General features: G+C 33.6%; 2 protein-coding genes across 2 annotated transcripts; one reads left to right on the forward strand and one right to left on the reverse strand.

The window, feature by feature from the left end:
- Positions 1–2,060: 2,060 nt before the first annotated feature.
- On the forward strand, positions 2,061–6,062 carry LOC137931242 (probable rRNA-processing protein EBP2 homolog). Its single transcript, XM_068774666.1, has 5 exons — positions 2,061–2,195; positions 2,373–2,593; positions 3,339–3,497; positions 4,717–4,864; positions 5,666–6,062. Exons 1-5 carry the CDS (start codon positions 2,142–2,144, stop codon positions 6,038–6,040), a joined length of 957 nt encoding a protein of 318 aa, XP_068630767.1. The 5' UTR covers positions 2,061–2,141; the 3' UTR covers positions 6,041–6,062.
- Positions 6,063–7,646: 1,584 nt separating this feature from the next.
- Positions 7,647–19,619, reverse strand: Srp72 (signal recognition particle 72). Its single transcript, XM_068774311.1, has 13 exons — positions 19,512–19,619; positions 18,211–18,445; positions 17,435–17,579; positions 17,113–17,303; positions 16,079–16,216; positions 15,145–15,277; positions 13,494–13,673; positions 12,423–12,581; positions 11,035–11,238; positions 10,179–10,276; positions 8,877–8,978; positions 8,403–8,507; positions 7,647–7,809 (listed from the first exon to the last, which is right to left on the reverse strand). Exons 1-13 carry the CDS (start codon positions 19,612–19,614, stop codon positions 7,662–7,664), a joined length of 1,941 nt encoding a protein of 646 aa, XP_068630412.1. The 5' UTR covers positions 19,615–19,619; the 3' UTR covers positions 7,647–7,661.
- Between the last annotated feature and the right edge of the window lie 707 nt (positions 19,620–20,326).

Raw genomic sequence — 20,326 nt, forward strand, 5'->3', positions numbered from 1 at the left:
CATCATAGGCGCTGGATCGCCTAATAAGAGACAAATAAATAGATAGGTTAAAATTCACTGCCGCCATTATTGTGGCACGAAAACTGAAATGTCTCTAAACATCAAAAAAGTAAACACTAACCTACAACTGAAATTTACAATGAAAATTAATGAAAACTGTATTGAAATAATTCTTATTATATTCATATTGCGCTAACTAATTCCGCTTAGCAACAAAGAGATCAAAAATATAAGTACTTACTAGAATGAGGTTCGTACATAAATAACATTTTAAATAAAACAATAATGAATTAAATAGCAAACTTTTCTTTAGAGATACAAGATACTTAAAAAAGAAAATACACTTTTCAAAGTAAAACTGACAACATCACAAAAGTTATGCTATGAAAACCAGATGTAAACACTTTTAAAGAAAATAATTGACAAAATCAGTACTAACCTTTGCTTAAACGAATTATTAACAACTATGATGTAGCGAAACTGTTCCCGTTAAATAATTGCATATCACATATGAAATAGGCCTCAAAGTCTGAATCTACGACCAAAACATTTACAAGAGTCGAAGATGGCGGCCATTGCATTTTCTTGATACAAAACAACGGGGGGTTTCACGGATCATGTCTAAATACCTAGAACTTCCGGTCATATAACTTCTTTTATTTTATAATTGATTTCAGAAGAACTTTTATCATTTATGTATAATAAGAAACGTTTTAAAAATATTAATATACAAGTAATTGTTAATTTAAAGCATAATCTAATAGGGATTAAATTATTTAGAGTAAAAAAGAGTTGCATTGATTATTTCTTTTCATAGACATAAATGCACTAACTTCTATCAATGTTAGTCTATGAGTAAGTCATAGAGTTCTTTTTGTACTCATAAAAGTCATAAACAACACAGTCTTTACTTTTAAATTTGTTCTCTTTATAGATGCGTTCACAAATATACTAAAATTATTGTAGATAAAATATTTTGCATTTTTGTTTCTTGGTAAACATTTCCTTAGTATAAATTTACTTTAAAGTATTAAACTAATGTAAAAATTTAATTTAATGAGTAAATGTAATAAGATAGCTATCCTGGCTATAACAAGATTATTAATTATAAATTTAAGATTCCATATATTCAACAAAAATCAATGTTTAATATTATTGAACTACGACCAATACAACAAAACTTTGAGTTTTATTTGTGAAATAAACTAATTTTAGCACAGGCGACCAGGATAAAATTTTAATAAAGAAAGAGGCTATTTATAATGAAAGAAGAAATTTTAAAATAAAATGTATGTTCTTAATGTTAGAGGTATTATTTCCTATATTCATGACAAATAATAAATTTTATTAAATATAAAACTAAAGAAATTGTACTTTTTAAAGTTGTGTTTTCTAATTATTTTTGTAGGATTCAGCGTTAATTTTAGTAGAAAAATAAAAAAAAATTTGTAACTTATTAATGATTAAATTAAATTAAAAGTAACATGCAGTAATGATGTTTTGTATTATTTTAAAATAAAAATAATTACAAAGATTTTTGAATTTTTAATGTTTTCGACTTCAATTTCTAAGACGTTATAGATTTCAGGAACACAAGCCCAAATTACTAAAATATCCCGTTAAGTAAGTAATAGTGGCAAAATATCCAACAAAATATTTGAGTACTTCTGAAGATGGAAATTACTGTTTCAACTAATCTAGGTTAAATACTATAAATGTTCTAATACTAGAATTTGAATTTCTTACGGATCTGACGAGAAATTACAATTTAATGTTTATCTAAAAATATTTAAAATATAAATTACCATCACTTATTGTACATTCATTTTAATAAACAAGAATTTAAACAAAACAAAGTCTACAATAATTTTAACTTATACAAAATTTTTCGGTTGATAAATATCTATATACGTATATATATCATTTATTAAAATAATATGTTATTTTTAACATTATAAGGTAACAATAATTTTTTCAAATATATTGGTATTTTAAAGATGTTCTTAATTGTAATCACAAAATTTTCATTCGAAAATATATATTTTTTAGCTGGTAGTATTACATTGCACGCTGTCAGCGCACGTTTTCATTTTGAATTTAAAGAGGTTATTTAGTTTGTGTGTATGAATTAAATAATTATAATGAACGACTTTGTTATTAACGATAGTGAAACAGACGTTGACTCCGATGAGGAAGTATGTATTAACAACGATTCTATTAAATTAATCTATTAATTTTATATTTAAAAGTATTTATTTAAGTGTTTTTATATTTATTTTTGTATGGTGTTCTTTAAAAATTAACATGATGTTAGTAGTAACTTAAAACAATCTACCAGTCATAGTTTATTAACGAGTCGTTTGTTTTCATAGTTACAAGAAGCTTTCGCCAAAGGTATTTTAAAGCCGGGCTTAAATGAGGAGATAGAAAAAACTGTTAAAAACTATGTAAACAATGTTGCGGATTTGAAGGCGAAACTTAAAGAAATTGAATTAAAGCTGCCATGGATAGAAAAATTGGACCTGGTGACTACCGTAGCACCAATGGCTCCGGATGTCGCTTTGCAGATGGAAGAAACAGCTCAGAGAAGAAAGTAAGATATGCAATGGAGAAATTATTTGTACCACTACTATTTTTTAATTATTTAAATATTATGTAGGTTGATCAATGTTCATTTGAACCTTACTATCAACACAAAATTAAAAAGAAGAACAATTTTCCTGTTGAAATTTTTATGGGACAACATATAAATTTTACATATGCTTGGTGTCAGAATTGGACTCCTTACCTGGCCTTAGGAGATGGATCTGACAATCTGATGGTGAATACATGCAACATAAAGACAATATATTTGTATTTGTCAAAGTAATATTTGTAAAAGTATAAATTTGAGATATGAAATAATTAAGAAAGGCACTAATATATAGATACTTCCGCTATGGAGCAGTAGTTGTGCAATGAAGTGCACCACCCGCCAGCCAGCTGATAAATGTGCGTGTGGCAAACAATGTGAAACAGAACTACCACCGTTAATTCACTCTACATGTGTTTCAACTCTCTATGGGGCATCCTCAGGAGATGTTACACCGACCAGTATTGAACACTGAGTTTTGTTGTGTTTTGCATTGTTTGCTGCATGCACATTTATCAGCGGGCTGGCGGGCGGTACACTTTATTGCATGACTACTGCTGCTTAGCAGAACTAGCTAGTCCCTTTCTTAGTTAAGATAGACTTCTGCAAGGTAACACCTGAATCTATTAGATACGAAATATTTTTTTAAGAATTTCTTCAATCACCCTTTTTAAATTAATCATACTATTTTTTTTGAAAAATACAGAAACATCAAGGAGAACACTAAAGGGCACCAGACATATGATCCAGCACAGGATCCCATTTTAAATGAGTTCAAGAGGGAGAACCTGCTTCACCGGCAGGCACAAGCCGCTGTCATTGATGGTATCAAGAGGCTTAAAGAACTTAATGTGCCAACTAGGAGGTGATATATGTTTTCTGCTATTTTTATTATTTAGTAATCATTTTATCATTTAGTCACCCAAATTGATATGAAGTTGCAGATAATATTTTGCTATCACTTTTTATTTTAGTTTCTTATGTATTACATTTTTATTATTATTATTTTTAAAGTACTAACAGATGTACAAAAAATATTGCAATAAACTGGTGCATACATTATTCAAATAAGTTACAACTTTAAACAAAACATCTAAATAAAATAAAGTCTAATAAAGGCAAAATATACAGCATATTAACAATGAAAACAACTTGGAAATGTTAAAGTTCTAAATTTTCGAACATTGAAAATGCCAACTATCAACTAGTTCTTAAAAAGGGCATCAATCCATTACTTTATTGCTGCCTCTCAACAAACAAACTCCCTGTCTGTAGGTGCCCCTATCTACAAATTACTTATATCAACAAATCTGGAGATTATCATAATTGAGTCTACTCAAAAGTAAATTGTGGTGGTCTAACAAAGAAAAGTTTATTTTAATTTAAAAAAAAACTTTTTATGTAGTGGTGTGAAATGTAGTGTCAGTTCATAAGAGATTGAGAACCTGTTTTTATTGCACCCCATGGCATCTGTTCAATACACATAATTAATTTGTGTGTTACAAGTTTAACTTTGAAATAGCCACAATTTTTGTTTCATAATTTGTTGTTGTTTTCTTCTATTTTTTTTTCTTTCTGAATTCAACTTCAACCTAACTTTAAATTTTCAATGAGTTTTGTTTTAACAGGAACTCCAGTTAATTAGTATAGAAATAAAATTAAACTGAATTTTTGTAATACTTCATTTATTATTTAATATGCTAAAATTATTGATATTGAATTTAAATTAGGTTAATAACAATAGTGAAAACTCTTATAAGTACACAATCAATAACATTTTGTTAAATTCTGTGCAACGAACTTTCCGGCACTGCTATTTATTTTATAATTACATTGGTCTACAATAAATGAAGAATGATTATAATATTTACAAAAACAAAATTACTTAAAAGTTCAAATATGCGCACAGGGAGACGAGGGTGGGGAAGTCTTGGGGTGGTATCAGCTGTTCGCAGTGCTAGTAGCAAAATTTCAACAACTAAATTTAAGTAATGTCATATCATTAAGAGAAAGTTCAGTATTATCTGTAATTATGGTGCTCCTATGTATCATACATATTTGCATTTTGCAAAATTTGTTTTCAGGCCTGACGATTTCTTTGCGGAGATGGCAAAGTCAGATGAGCACATGCAGAAGGTCCGCAAGAACCTGATGTCGAAGCAAGCAGCTCAGGCGCGAACCGAGAAAGTTCGCCAACTCAGAGAACAGAAGAAAATTGCCAAACGTGTTCAGGTATTTGAGAATTTAATAGACTAGCTTTAAGTTAGTTGTCATTGTTTCATCACCATTTGTATGAGGCATCCTGTATGTAACAAGGTGATCTAGGTACTTTATGAGTGGATGTCCTACATCTCTTGCTTGTGATCCTGGTTTATGGTCATAACTCCTCAACCTTGGACGGGAGGAACGAACGAAGTTTCTTCCATAATGGAATGTTTTCTCAATTGTGCTTTTGTTAATACTATTTATATTTAACTAATGGTTAATTAAAAATAACTTAGTGTCATGCTTGTTTAAATATAGTATTAATTTAAAAGTATAAGTTGTCATAGGCAATTTTAGATCTGCTACTAGAGATTTTAAACCTATATAAAAAAAATTATTGAAAAATTATATTATTCAAGAATACTATACTGATGTTAATGTGAGTTAAATGTTCTTGATGCTAACTCAGGAAGCTAATTATTGTTGCGCACTTTTTATAAAATTATATTTGTAAAGAGAAACTTGAGTTTCTCGCCTGCTCTCAGCAGACATGCCTTCCGAGCTGGTGGTAGCTTCCTGTGAGGATACCAAATTTTATATTGATTGATGATTCGATAATGCTTGTAATAGCCTATTGAAATAATGTAAGTTTGATTTTTTGATTAAGAGGTATCTTAAAAAAATCACTAATATTTTCATCTTTACATTTATATTTAAAAGCAATAAATTCTTCATAGGTTTTTTTGTAAGATTCAAGAACCTGTTACACATCACAGTAAATATTTTGCATGTTTCTACAGTATAAAAGAAAAAATATGTTTGTTTCAGATTGACACAAAATTAAAACAGGCTGCGGAGAAGAAACACATGCTCGAACAGTTGAAACGTGTGAGGAAAGGAAAATCAACAGAATTAGACTTCTTAGATGATAATAAAGGAAAGAATAGCAATGTACAGAACAAGGGCAAAGATCCCAAAAACAAAATATCAAAGAAGCGCGCAATGAAAGACAAGAAGTTTGGATTCGGTGGCAAAAAGAAAGGCTCCAAACTGAACACACGCGAGTCTTCCAATGACATGGACGGTTTCAATAGCTCGGCTAAGAAGAAGCCATTCAATTTCAAAACGAAGAACTTTAAGCCGAATAATAAGAAGAAAAATCAGAGGCCGGGCAAGTCGAAGAGAAGAAATGCGAAGAGATAATCGTAAGGTTGTTAATAAATCATTTATAAAGACTCCTTTGTTTTCCTCTGAGATATAATCAAAAAGTGTACATTAGTAAATGTAATGTGTAGGAGTGGCCGATACTTTCCGTCTCCCCGCGTGTCTACTTAAGGCGCGGTACAGCGGTTTCGGTAGCCACCCAGAACATTAAAATAGTAGGAATTAAACAATTATTTAACTATTTTTCAATATCTAGTTTATTAAACTCGCTTCGAAGTTATATATTCATGAAACACCCTGTGATAAAACACTTAGTTCCCCCTGTTCCGTCTCGTCCATACCTATGGTACAGTGGTTTCGGCGGCACTTAAGTAACGAGTAATTTAAAGTAATTAGTAAAAATAGTAGTGTATATACAGTAATATCTTTCGTACATATCGTATATCACAATCCATGTGATGTAAGTTAACGAAGAATAATCTGAACAAGTTGTTTATTTGTATATATTATTAGTTCCCCCCCTCAGTCCAGTCTCTCTTTTATACCTGAGGCGCAGTACAACTTCAGATGGGATATTAATTATTAATGAACTTATTTATCATTATCAACATCGAATTTATTTCATTAAAATATCTTGATTATTGACACCCAGTGTTATCTATTAGCGTCAATTTGAACGCCATCTATCAAGTTTTAGAAACTTCGTACGATATTTGTCGTGCCTTTGATTCTATTGTCTATTGTCTCGTGTGAAGTTTGTGCTGTTAGCCTTGCGGCTTTTACAGCTTCATCGGAAACGAGTTCACGGAACGGAGGGGTCCGTGAACTTTATAAAATTTACTAGATTCGAGTTTCCGAACCCGTATCAGTACCCGTAACAGCGGGGCTCACCCAGCCAGCCCTCGAGGACACAAACCCAGCGCGACCCAGCAGAACTCGCGGCTAGCGCGCATGTCTGGTCAGTGTTGCTGAAGTGTACTGAGTGAGTAGTTGAGATGCCTTTGATTCTCATTACTCAATTTATATATTATGCATATATTTAAATATTTTTGGGTTTTGCTTTTGTTTCTACCTTTTATAATTTCGTCGGACACGTGGCTCTATTACCTGATGTCAAACTATATCGCGTGGCAATCGACTACTAGCGCCATCTATCAGCGTAGTTCGAAGTGAGTGTTTCATAATACTTATATACAGGATGTTAGGAATCAGATTATCGATATTATATCTACAAAAGCCATACAAAGGGGATTGTATACCTCACTTCTCGGTGCTAGCCATTTTTAATATTCATTTCTCATATTTTAACGGCTTCATTGACAATCTATTTTATGTAACAAAAAAAAATGATGTCATTTACAATAAAATTTGATAGTAATTTCAAACTTTTAGTACTGATCCAAAGTTTAGTAAAATTCAGTGCTTTATTTGGTTTATTACGCTCTATTTTAAAAATAGAAAGCTTAACATGTTTTTTTTTCTTCTAATTTGTTTCCAGTAAACTCCTTACAGATAATCATATTATTACTGGCTGACTAATCATTTATAAACAGATCTACAAAAAAGTGTATACGTATATATATATATATGTGCACATATATTGAGTTGCGTTAAAAATAAAACTTCACTTTATCTAAAAACATGTATTGAAGGTAAGGTGCTACCATTTGCGACCTTTGCCTTTCTTCTTCTGCTGCTGCTTGCGTTGCCAGGCGGTGTTCTGGTGGCTGTCGACAGGTTTCTGGTCTACGCGGGGGCTGCGAGCTGCCGACGCTGCCGTCGCACTCGTGGCCTGCTTGCTCATGTCGCTGAAGAAAACAAAAGTTTATTTCTGATGAAGCTTCGAGGAATTTTTTTACAAACTTGCTTATATGTCACGAGACGTCGGACTACTTAGAAAGGGGACCGATATATCGTCTGCCGGCTTGTGGTCGCTATTTGAGAACCTTTCGGTCGCAATGACCGTCTGTTGCAAGAGCGATGTCTCCGCCTACTGCCACTTAGGACATACAATTCTTCGAGTGACATCGGTTCTTCTGAGGATCTTATTTCTGATTCAATCTCGCAACTAAACTCCAAACACAGCTCTCTCCATTACACTTTGGGTAACCATCAGCTTTCTTATGATGACCATCATAAGCGACCACATATCGGATCCGTATATCATCACTGGCAACATTGCGAAATATATGTACCTTTTCGAAACGTGTAACATATATATGTATTTGTCTAACTTTTAAATATCTATTTGTTGTCACATTTCCTTTTAAATGTATCTTTAATGGTATTTTGGTGTATGCTAAAGTATAAATATATAAATAACATATAATTAAGTATTATTTTTAATTAAGTAATTTATATAAATAAATAAATACTGAAGTTTGTATATGTTTATACTCACTACTGGTCGACGGCAGTTGTGGTCATGCCCTGACTGCCCTTGATGACGTCACGGCGCACGCCACGCCTCTTCCGGTACGCCGTTCGCTCGTATTTAGGCAACCATCTGCGATCAATAATAGTTTACATATATTAGGTACGGCTTCATTCTAGTGTAATATCCAAGCGTTGCAACAGACTGCTGGCTCTCTCTTTCTTATAGCTGTCGGTAGCTATCTGTCACTGTCGCACGGCTTTCTGATTGGCTGATTTATGGTTATGTTACTCCTTTGTGCGTACGCTAGTTGTAGGGTCACAAAAGGGATTCCAGTCTACAGTCGAAAGGAAATCAATATAAATTAAAATCAACGAAAGTGATATTTGGCCAAAAATATCAAAGTCAGTTAATGTGAATAAATAACATTCCGACTTTATTCGAGTAATTACATCTAATTACTCGAATAAATATATACATATATAATGTAAGTTACTATACCTCTCCGGATCCGGGGGCCTGGATAGATCAGCATTGGGCGGCAGCTTGGTCTTACGTTTCCTCTTCTGTTTCTTCTTCTGTCCCAATTCAGAGCCGGGCGTTCTGAAAGATGAATGATATATACTATAATGCTACCGCATTTAAATTAAAGACTACATTTTTATTCCTGAACTAGGTGAACAATATTTTTTGATAGAGTTCATACTATCAAAAGTTATTAACTTGATGCAGTGAAATGAAAGAACATTTCAAAGTGATTATTTCATTAATTAAATTTTAAATTATCATTGGATTTCTTTTTTGTTTCGATTAACGTAAAATCTTTTACTAATTTGACTTGTGATTTTAGTATTTTTCTTGCGATTTTTCAATTTTTTTCCAAAAGAATTTTACTCATGATTTATTGTAGATATGAAAATAAAAGTGTCTTCTTAGTGGGCAGAATAATTTGTATACACACATACATAGAAGATTGATGAATATTTGTTTTGGTATATATAACGACGTAATGACGGCAAGAAAGAGACCGTTGTCGCTTTAACAGCCGGAGCTTTTGGATCTCTTTAAAACGTGTTGTATTAGGAACTGTCGCCAAAGATGAAGACACTTTCTTCTTAAAAAACTCTACTGAGGATATCTCGTTTACCTTCGGAAAGAGACACCTATTGTTTAAAAGCAAAGATACTTAAATGAAAGTAACTGAGAATTAGAATTATTATTATCTTTATTACAATGTCTCATTTTAACAATAGGTATAATGGTGTTTATTATGTACAGATAATATTAACATGTTTTTTATTTTTTATTTTATTTTACCCCGACCTAAAGCCACCAATTATAGTAAAATTGGTATATTTTATACAAATAATGAAAATAATTATCAAAAGATGCAAATGATACTTGTTGTAACAGCTCCTAATAGTTATCGGACTGTGTGTATTTCGTGCGACAGAGATAACGCTCTACGAAGCCGAAATTAGCCGATTGTCACTTTCCAAGTTCGGTTTGCAATATTTATCGCCGGGTTCTGTAACAGTTTATTAACACTACTAGCGCCATCTATAATGTCTATACCAGACCACAGACAAAATTGTAGTTGAATCATCAAGCATTACAACACCCACATATGTTGTATAATTACACGTCTCTTTAGGTGAAGATTAAAATACTTATACAGAACCCTTTCGTACAACCCGTATCTAATAATCACCTTACAATGATTACTAGCGCCATCTATGGACACTGTAAACATAAAACACGGTAAGTACATTCATATAGGATATAGAGAGTGCTAAGACTCACCCCGGCGACTGTTCCTGCTTGCTCTGAACAGTTTTCTTCACGACCTTGGCTCCCATCATCCACTTGGATGACTCCAGCGCCTCGATGTCGATTTGTCCCTGCCATATCAATATAAGATTTTCACCTTTGTACTAAGTCATCACAATATTTATAGAAACATGACTCGTATATTTCAGGGATTCGTATATTTCAGTAACCCTTATATTTTAGTGACTTCTATATTTTAGTGACCCATATATTTTAGTTATCCTCCATACATTTTATTTATTTTCACAGTGTTCTTTTATTATATTGGTTGCTTACTATTTATGTGGTATATCTAAATACCTTATTTGAAAAATAGTGACAGAGAAATGATAAATACAACAAATAAAAATACAACTCGTGACAAAAATACACCTCATCAACCAGGGGTGATGATAGCAGAGGAAACTCATCATCCCTTGTCTGCACACTGCTACATAGTAATGAATATCAGTGGTAATAAGAAGGTAGGTTGCGTGTCAGGTGTGCCAACGGGATGGTGATTGTAGAAGAAATCCTTCCACCCTAATCAGTTGCAGGTAGGTGCAAATCAACTTGACAAGTGAAAGGAGTGATGAGATGGGGTGGTGATGGCAGAGGAATCCTTTTTCTCTTTCTCTCTCCATAGTAGTATGGACTTCATGTGTCCATTGGAAGTTTTGAGGTAGGTACCGTTTGCAGTTTGAATGGCAATTTGGCAAATGGATATGTTAACCGAAGATATCCACTGTTGAACTGATGATATTTCGGTCAATAAGAAGAGTAAACCAATTAGGGAGTAACGTGTTCGTTGCTGTCATAGTATGAATGAAGTGGTGATAGTAGTGGATACCTGTCGCAGTATGGGCGGCAGGTCAGCTGCGAGAGCGCGCGCTCTTGCCGGGTCTGAAGGCGCAAGCAGCTTAACAAGGCGCGCGCGGCTTCGGTTATCGTCGGGGGCGGAGCGCTCGTGGGCCGCTGCCGCCGCCGCCACGCGTCCGGCGCGCTGGTGCACCTCCGCCGCGGCCCGCCACACGCCGCGCAACGCAGGGGAGTTCTGCAGAGATCACAACATGCTATATTAATGGTCACGAAACGAATTAGCTAGAGCAAAATGTTTTCGTCGACGTTTTGTTACCGTTTCGTGCACTGTATGTACATGAGTGTAGTCTCATACATTTCTGTACAAAGAATATGTTTTAAGTTGATACGTTCCTATTACGGTCATGATACGTAACAGTGGGCTCCTTTATGCTCATACCTATTGTCTTATAAGACTTTCTGCTTTATGCTGGAAAGAATACAACACAAACTAAAACAAGACCAAAAAAACATTGGGAAGGTAATTAGAAGTGTATTATGGTGTAAAATAAAATATTAATCTCATAAATTATTATGAAAATAGGCCTCAAAGGCTTTATTGTATCTTTTTAAATTATGTAACCCAAAGGTATATCCTAAGACTTCTAGTGGAGCCCATGAACTTAGAGGTAAAAAAAAGAAAAAGAAAGAGGTTTACACTAAGTATCTTCACATTGCCACGTTTGATTCAATAAAGCGACAGGAGAATATATATATGTAGTCTTGTTTATGTAAGTCCACCTAGTGGGGCCGCTCGTCGCCCACTGCAAGGAATAAGCTTCTCTCAAAGGTGACCCATCCAGCGCTGCCCGTATCGAACTACTTCCCGTGACCTTAACTATATCGTCGGCCCCCCTTGTGGGGAATCTACCCACGTCGCGTCTACCGGCTCGTGGTCGCCACTCGAGAATCTTTTGAGTCCAACAGCCGTCGGCTACATGAGCAATGTGCTCCATCCACTGCCACTTCAGATGAACAATTCTTCGAACTAAATAGGTAACCTTGGTTTTACTGCGGATATCCTCATATCTGATTAGATCTCGCAGAGAAACTTCACTCGCTTCAAGCATGGCCCTATCCAGTGCTCTCTAGGTGACCTGAATCTCCTTATGAAGTCTGTCGTAAACGACCAAGTTTCGGATCCGTATTTCATCACTGACAACACATATTGGTCAAAAACTTTCGTCTCCAGGTATTGACGTATTTTGGACGAGATGTTTTAGTAAATTAAAAAAAAATAATTATTGATAAAAATCTATGAAAAATATTTTTTTATACTGTACTTTGACAAGCTTATAACCTTTGATAATACGAAGTCTATCAAAGAATCTAGACAAAGATAAAAAATGCAGAATAAATATGAGAGTATGTCCATCTCACCTCGTCATTCTTGTAGTGCTCGTGGACCTGCAGGAACATATCTGAGGCTCGCTCGTGGTCACCGTCCGCGCACAGCAGCGTGCACAACGTCGCCACCACACCCGCCCTGTACCTGTACTCACACTCTTCTAGCAGCTTCACCGCAGCTTTCCTATCGCCCTGGAACATGAAACATCCAAGATTGCGTCATAAAACTTCTGCTACATTTGTTTACAATCATGCACTGGGAGTGCTGGATCTATTTATAGGAGAACGATTAGGGACAGAGAGTAAGAGAGAGAAAAAGAGAGAGTACGTGAGAAGAATGACTTTTAGACACAAAAGTGATTACCTAAGTGATACACCTTCGAACTTCGTTAGTCCACGAATCCTCCTTTTAAGCTTGCTCCCTAAAGCTTTTTATATTTTCGAAGATGTCAATCGAAATACTTTACTACACAAAACAATGTCATCAAAAATAATGTATATACTTCTTTCACTATTGATTTATTCATAAAAAAACTTGTAATTTTGTTGAAGTAACTTTGTTGCAAAATCAACCTTATTACCACATAGTAGAGCTAAAAATCTAGTGTACCAAATATTTGTCGATATAACAATTTTTGTCAGAGCAGTGATCCTGTTGAATCCTCGGGGTCCTAAGAAAACTATGAGGGTCTACATTGATATGACCAAAACATATTGGGTTTGCATTTAGTAAGTGAGGGTCCAAGAAAATTTATTTAGTCTCGTTGGAGAAGAAATAAAATGTTGGTTTGATTCCACCTATCAGTGCAGGCAGATATTTTTAGAAGATCAATGACTATTATTTGTAACAACTTTATTCCATTTTCAGTCCAAAGTGTTGAAACCGCTGTCTGAACACAAGTTCACAATTGAAAAGTCACAAATACGACTTGTGTATGTTCTCGCAAACTATTATGTTTGATTGGAACTCGGCAATGAAAATTACTGTAGTTATATATAATTTACCTTTTTTTTAGTAGTTTTAGAAATATATATAAATATGGTAGGAAAATATATAATAGGAGTCAACAAAGCATGAAAAAAAGTGAGGAAACCTTTGATTACCTGCGCCAGAAGCACCTGAGCTGCAGCCAGGGTAAGTAGACCACCATGTTTGAGCAGCAAGGCCACAGCCTGAGGACGCTTGCCTTCCTTAACCAGAGAGGAAGCTTCCACGAGAGCAGCCCGTCGCTCCTGGCCAAGATCTCGGCTCAACTTGACACAACATTGCTTGCAGAAGTCCGGCTGGAAGGAAAACACAATGGCAACATTCTTTAAAAAATATCTGATTTTTTTTAACAAATCTATTTGTAAACATAAAAAAAATGTAAACTGCATACACCAATAACTTACTTTGTGTCGTGGTTACGTTCCAAAAAAACACGACGCAAATGAAACGCCGCAACGTGATTTAATATTTTCTATAGCAAACTATGTAAAGATTAAAGATAGGTTCCAGGGTCACGAAAATGCTACTTTTTAAAAAGAAAATTGAACAAAGTAAACATTAAAAAAAAATAAAATTAAATAACATTTACCTTTTTTGTAACCAGAAACAACACGTAAAAATTTATATAAATTCATTATTCTCTTTTTAAAAAAGCCCAACACACTACATTACAACACATTACGCAATTGGAACTTTAAGAAGTATTAAAATTGCGTTGATTTTAAGTTAGAAAGGGAATTCCCGAGTTTTGATGGCATGGCGCAATTATAAACAAAAGTGTTGCCATCTTTTAGAAAAAAAAAAGAAAATAAAAAAAAAAATTTAAGACTCGAACCCAAAACAACGCAACTTCGAAAATCTAACGACGCACAGTGAAAGTTAGTACTAATTAAGCAGCGACGCAACTTCGAAAAAAACGCAAAACGAAATGACGCAAAGTGAGGTATTGGTGTATTTAAAAAAGAAAATAAATCCGAAATACTATATTTTTTAAGTCATAAAATTCTCAAATGGTCTATCTACGTATTATTTACAAATAGCCAAAAGTCTCTAGTATGTAAATCGTAATAAATAAGAAAAATATTTCCACCAAATTTTTAGAATAGTTACTACAATCCAATGGCTATTAAATAGTATTATTATACACATTGAATTATTACAATAACTATTTAATATTAATATGTACTGAGTGTAATACACAGTACATATTTTTTTAATTTAAATACAAATAGGTTAGTATACACTTTAACATTACAAGTAGCATATCTTCACAAAGCACAAGAAAAATAAATAATAAAATATCGAGCAACCCCAGTCACAACAAATACATGTAACAAGTGGTGCAAATGGCGCCTAATGTTACCCCAACGTCATTCAGCGGCACGATTTGCCTCACTCGCTACCAATTCAGATGAGCAATTCTTCAAGCTACAATCATCACTTCAGCCTATAGACCACTGCAACACATACACCTCCCTCTAAGAGATATATGGGTGATATAAAACCATAAACAAAAATAACGTTCGTATTTGGCCATAAAGTTATGGTATGCAGAGGTTGTTGCTGTTCATGTTCTAGAAACATGTTTGTGATCAGTGACAATCTTATTTAATTAATGCATGAAGTGGGAATTATATATATGACTGTATCCTAACAATCCAACCCCTGACATATGTTCACAAGTCACAGTCATCTACAACTGAGCTACCACTGCTACTCTCTGTTTCAAACTAGCAGTTATCGATGATGAATGTAATTTTTTTGTACCTGGTTAGAGTATATGGCGAGGATGGCCTGGTTGTAGACGATAGAGGCACGTTGCCTGGAGTTCAGCTTGTGCTCCAGACCTTCAGCTGCGGCCGCTTTCATCCGCTTGCGGGAATCGAACACATTGCTATCCCTGTATAAAACACAACATATATGAGTTCCATATACAAGGTGATTAATTTATGATATGGTATTCAAGGTGATAAATTAATGTATGGTACATTCTAACAAGCCAATGGTGTCAAAAATAAGAAATAACGTAATGATAAAATAGTAAAAGAAATTAATTATTATTAATAATCTCTCCATATGGACTTTATAGTGCCAGAAGTTATAGGCCTATCGCATTCCAATGTCCTCTCTCATAGATGTCCTATAAGATCTGTCAAAAGTGGCTTCCGTTAAAATGCTTATAAGTTTAACTAAACTGTACTAACAGATATTGTATCTGAAATTATTGGCCTGCTAAAGTCCACTAAAAGAAAAATAAATAATACGTATTTCTGTGTGATTAATTTACGTAATGTTTTAATAGAAAATTAAGATTTTGATAACAACTTTAATAATGATTATAATAATTACTTCGATGATTTTAATAATTATGTTAATAATGATTTTTGTAATGGCTTTAAGCATGATTTTAATAATGACTTAAAACAGCTTTAAGAAAGATTTTAGTAACGACTTCAGTAATGAAATTAATAATTACTTTAAAGATGATTTTAATCACTATGTTAATAATGATTTTAATATTGACTTCAATAATGTTTCAAGATTTTAATAATGTAATTATATTGTGAATTTTTATGGCATCGTTTTATAGTACATCAAATGATAGGAATTTCAAATTAGTTTTCCGTATTGGAAAAAATAGGTAGCATTTATCTGCTCACCACTCATTTCTTTATTACTAAATGGTATTTTGTTTATTTACCTATTGACAACAACCAGGTTATTGCTGGCTATAGCAACCAGGGCTTGATCACTTGGTTTCTCCTTGAGGACATTCTGGTAAATATTAGCGGCTTCCTTCTCCCGTCCCATCTGCTGGAGACAGTATGCATGTTGCACTCTGGAAGATACATAGTGAGTTTAAGATAAAAATTAATAAAGCTTATTTAATATCACGCCATCTAGCGACAAACGTTTAAAACCATCAGTATCGTTATCAGCATATAGCATATTAAAAAAAAACACTATGTACAAAAGTTATATTTATTAACAATTTTATTGTTAATTGTTTCAGGTCCAGTGTTTAATAATACAGTAATTACCAGAGATAATATATATATATATATATATATATATATAACTTATTGAGAGTCAAAAATAATCTTTCAAGGACCTGTAGGTAGTGCATATAATAATAAAGAAAATAATTAAATCAATTATTTTAAATTTTAGGGCATATATCAACTATGCTAACAATCATTATCATTCCGAGAATATTAAAATTCTAAATGTAATGTTAACTTTAGGAAAATTTATAATCATGCAGAGTCCGAGTAAATTACTCTTCTTTTTAGCCTGTCTCAAAGATCGCCATGATGACTGATCTTGCGCTGCTTGCATCTAGTGCCTCCCTCCACCCTGGACTATGCCCTTGGTCCACCTAGTGTGGGGCCTATCCACGCAATGTCTGCCTGCTAGTGTTCAAACTAAAACATTTTGGCCCCAATGGCCATTGATTGCGTGAGTGATGAGCTCTGCCCACTGCCACTATAGACAAGCAATTCTCTGAGCTACCACAGTAATCATGATTCTTCTGCAGACCTCCTCATTTTGAATTTGAACTCTTTTCCTTGTTCTTTGAATGACTTTGATCTTTCTTATAAAGTTCGTCATAAATGACCATGTCTCGGATACAAAGGTTGACTATAGCAGGCTAAACACATTGGCCAAAGACCTTTGACAAAATTATATTGCAACTATTGTTATAAAAGGATAAAGTAAATTCTGTTTTCTAACCTGATGATGGCTGCTTCTTCCTTCGCTTCTTCTTCAGTGCCGCCGTCGTCAACCACGCTCTCGATACAGGCCTGCTCCGCTTGCTTCAGCACTGGCACAGCTTCATTGTACTTCCCTCGCATTGCTAGAGTACTGCCAGCATTGTAGGACAGTTCATATGTGGTCTCCTCAAATTGGGGCAGCTCCGCAGTCTGGAACAAATAAAACAACTTATTGTGAGATTGTCGTTAAACTAATATCTATACAGGCTGTCCCATAAATCGATAGGTTTAAATTTACATAAACTATTTGCACTTCTCATGTTTAGAATTGTACGACTTACTGGGTTCAAAGCAGCTAAGTTGGCAACAACTGCTGACATGTTCGCTTTTCTTTCATCTTCATATTCATCAGTAGTGTTCTTGACTATGTCACGATACAGGTTGTAGCAGTCTTGATACTGTTCCAGACGGTACAAGATTTGAGCCCTTGAAATAAGAAAAAAGTCTTTGAGAATTTATCATTTATTTAATTTATTCCACTTTAATACTGCTTCGCTTTCAATGTCATGAAAGCATAACCTTCGTTTCAGACATCATTGACTAAAATTAAACACAGCAAACATCTTTTAATATAGAATTACTTATATTTTCATGTGATTAATAAATTGGGTTCACATATATTCAATAATAGGATAACATGTCAGATGTTATCATATGTAACTACTGTAAACTTAATTTTTTGAGAGGAATTTAAAAAGAAATCCCCTCCCCATATATACTATGATTTTTATATTATATCGAATGCCCCCATCGGGTACAATGCAACACACATTGATCACTTTCATACTTGTGCATGTCAAGGGGGGAGTAGTTGGGAGAGGACAATGTCCCTCACTTCCACCAAAAAGTTCCCACTTTACAAAGCTACATTACACTCCATTAACTACACTATACACCTACACAGACTCCCCCTTTGCGCAAACATCGATTCAATCAGCCAGAATAAATTTTTACATTATGGACCTCTGTTCCTGTGAGCTTAATTTTGATGAAGCTGCTCAAAGCCTAAACTGCCTAGCAGCATAATATTTTACACATCAGGTGATATAAAACTAACCTTAATTCTTTTAAAGCTTGGGTCATCTCGGGAGCATTGTCCACTGTCTGCAATGCCTCCTTGGGGCAATTGAGCCGATATTGAGCATAGGCCTTCTCAAAGTGCAAGTCACTGGCCAGCGCTGCATTTTTGGGGTTGCTAAGAACTGCCAATGCCTCCTTGAAGTTGTGGAGATGGATGAAGCAGATTATCTTACAGTGGAATGCCTTCTGTTCATTTGGGGCAATCTGTAAAACTGGAAAATAAACCTATGTTATGGAATTTCTTAATTTTTGTAAAGAAATTTAATTGGTATTATTTATATTACATACAATTATTTCAGTCTTTCAGTCATAGCCTATTACGTCTTAGTATTTCATAGATTCTATCTGGATCTGACCTCACACATTGCTGGTTCAGAGAAGCCTCCTTGCTATACACTGGCCTAATCAGACTTATCTCAATGCCTAACTAAAATTGACATCATCTAGCCAAGTTGCTTTTGAAGCCCACATATGGGCTGACTGCTTTTGACTGGCCTATATCTTTAACAAGTTATAGAGTTTTTATGATATAGAAGTGTAAGGCACTCTCACAACTTCTACCTCCTCTTCATATGAATTCACTACCAGTGAGTCTTGTCTAGTCACTGTTAAAGTGATAATATATAAAAACTTTTTCATTAGCATTATATTAATGTAGAATAAGTGATAAGTTTTTTAATGGTTCCACTCATACAACTTATTTCAGTCAGAATATTTTGCCGATTTAAATTAAATATTATCTTTTATACTAATTTATAATGAATCATTACATTTTATGTGATAAATTTAGTTTGTATGATCACTTTTAATCTTTGTATGCTTTCATTTCAATACATATTAGAATACAGAAAGTAATAAATATGTCATGTCAAATGATTTGCACATACTGCTTTCCCTAACCTATTACATGTTTACTAAACATTGCTTATCTCGTTTATTTAATCTTAGATAAATAATTCGGAAATTTCGTTGTCAATATTCTTTAGCCCTATCGACATAATTAAAGAACATTTCTTGAGAATAACCAAGTGTAAAACGATGTATTTGGTGTGGTAGAATTTTGTTTTTCTATAGACATACAGTCATTACAGCAATTATTTCGTTTAATGTTTAAGAAAGGGGAAACATTACATATTTAATTCCGTCACCTTATCATATTTCAGTAATACATTACGTATAATTCAGGGAGTAACCAATAATGGCAGTTCTTATATGCGAGATATTATAGTTTGGGCTAATAAATTTTAACAAGTATAAGATAGAATATGTAGTTCTTACTTTTGCCCGCTGCTTTTAACGCTCTATCATAATCCCCGCTTTGGCAAAATTTATTTAATTCAATATAGCCCTGAACAAGGCTACTTTCCTTGTTGGCTGACATTTTTGACAAGTGCCAACTGAACTAAAAACGTCTGTTGATGTCTACATGTGAATTAACGTTCAGAAACACATTGATGTGTTTAAGCCTTAAGTAAAACAAATTTTATCAGTGGTTAAAAAATTAAGTTTATTTTAAACATCTTTGGCATCGTAAATTTTATTTTCAATTAAATTAATAAAAAACTATAATAAAATAGCAATACTGGTACCTATATTTTAAACACAAACACATAAAATAAGTTTTAATAAATATCAATAAACTATGAATGAAACGCTGAAGTGTAATAGATAATCATCATTACAATTATTTTAAAAAATATGAGAAAACCATGTTAAGAAGAAGTAAAAAGTAATATTTTTCAATACATTTGTCTTATCGTGAATAAAAACATTTTTTTCATTTTTGTTTATTATGCATTGTTGTATTCAATCATATAACACAAATATAATAATGGGAGAATTATTGTGAATTACACAATAATGTATCTGCTTACTCCGAGACATGAAATATAATATCTTAATAGCCCGATGACTACTCTTAACTGTTTTGATTACATTCAGAGATGTTCGGTGTTGCCTTAACGGCTTTTACAGTTGTAACGAACTCTATGGCGCGTATTTATATTTCGCGAGATTATAGCGAGACATTTGCAGTTGTTGCTGTGGTTGGATTCTAGTAAGATATAGTTAACAGCCAGGAAATATTTTGAATC

This window comes from Battus philenor, unplaced genomic scaffold (assembly GCF_028537555.1).
Source record: "Battus philenor isolate CCGP_79_NKW_IND1 unplaced genomic scaffold, ilBatPhil1.0.hap1 SCAF_7, whole genome shotgun sequence".
Classification (NCBI taxonomy): domain Eukaryota; kingdom Metazoa; phylum Arthropoda; class Insecta; order Lepidoptera; family Papilionidae; genus Battus; species Battus philenor.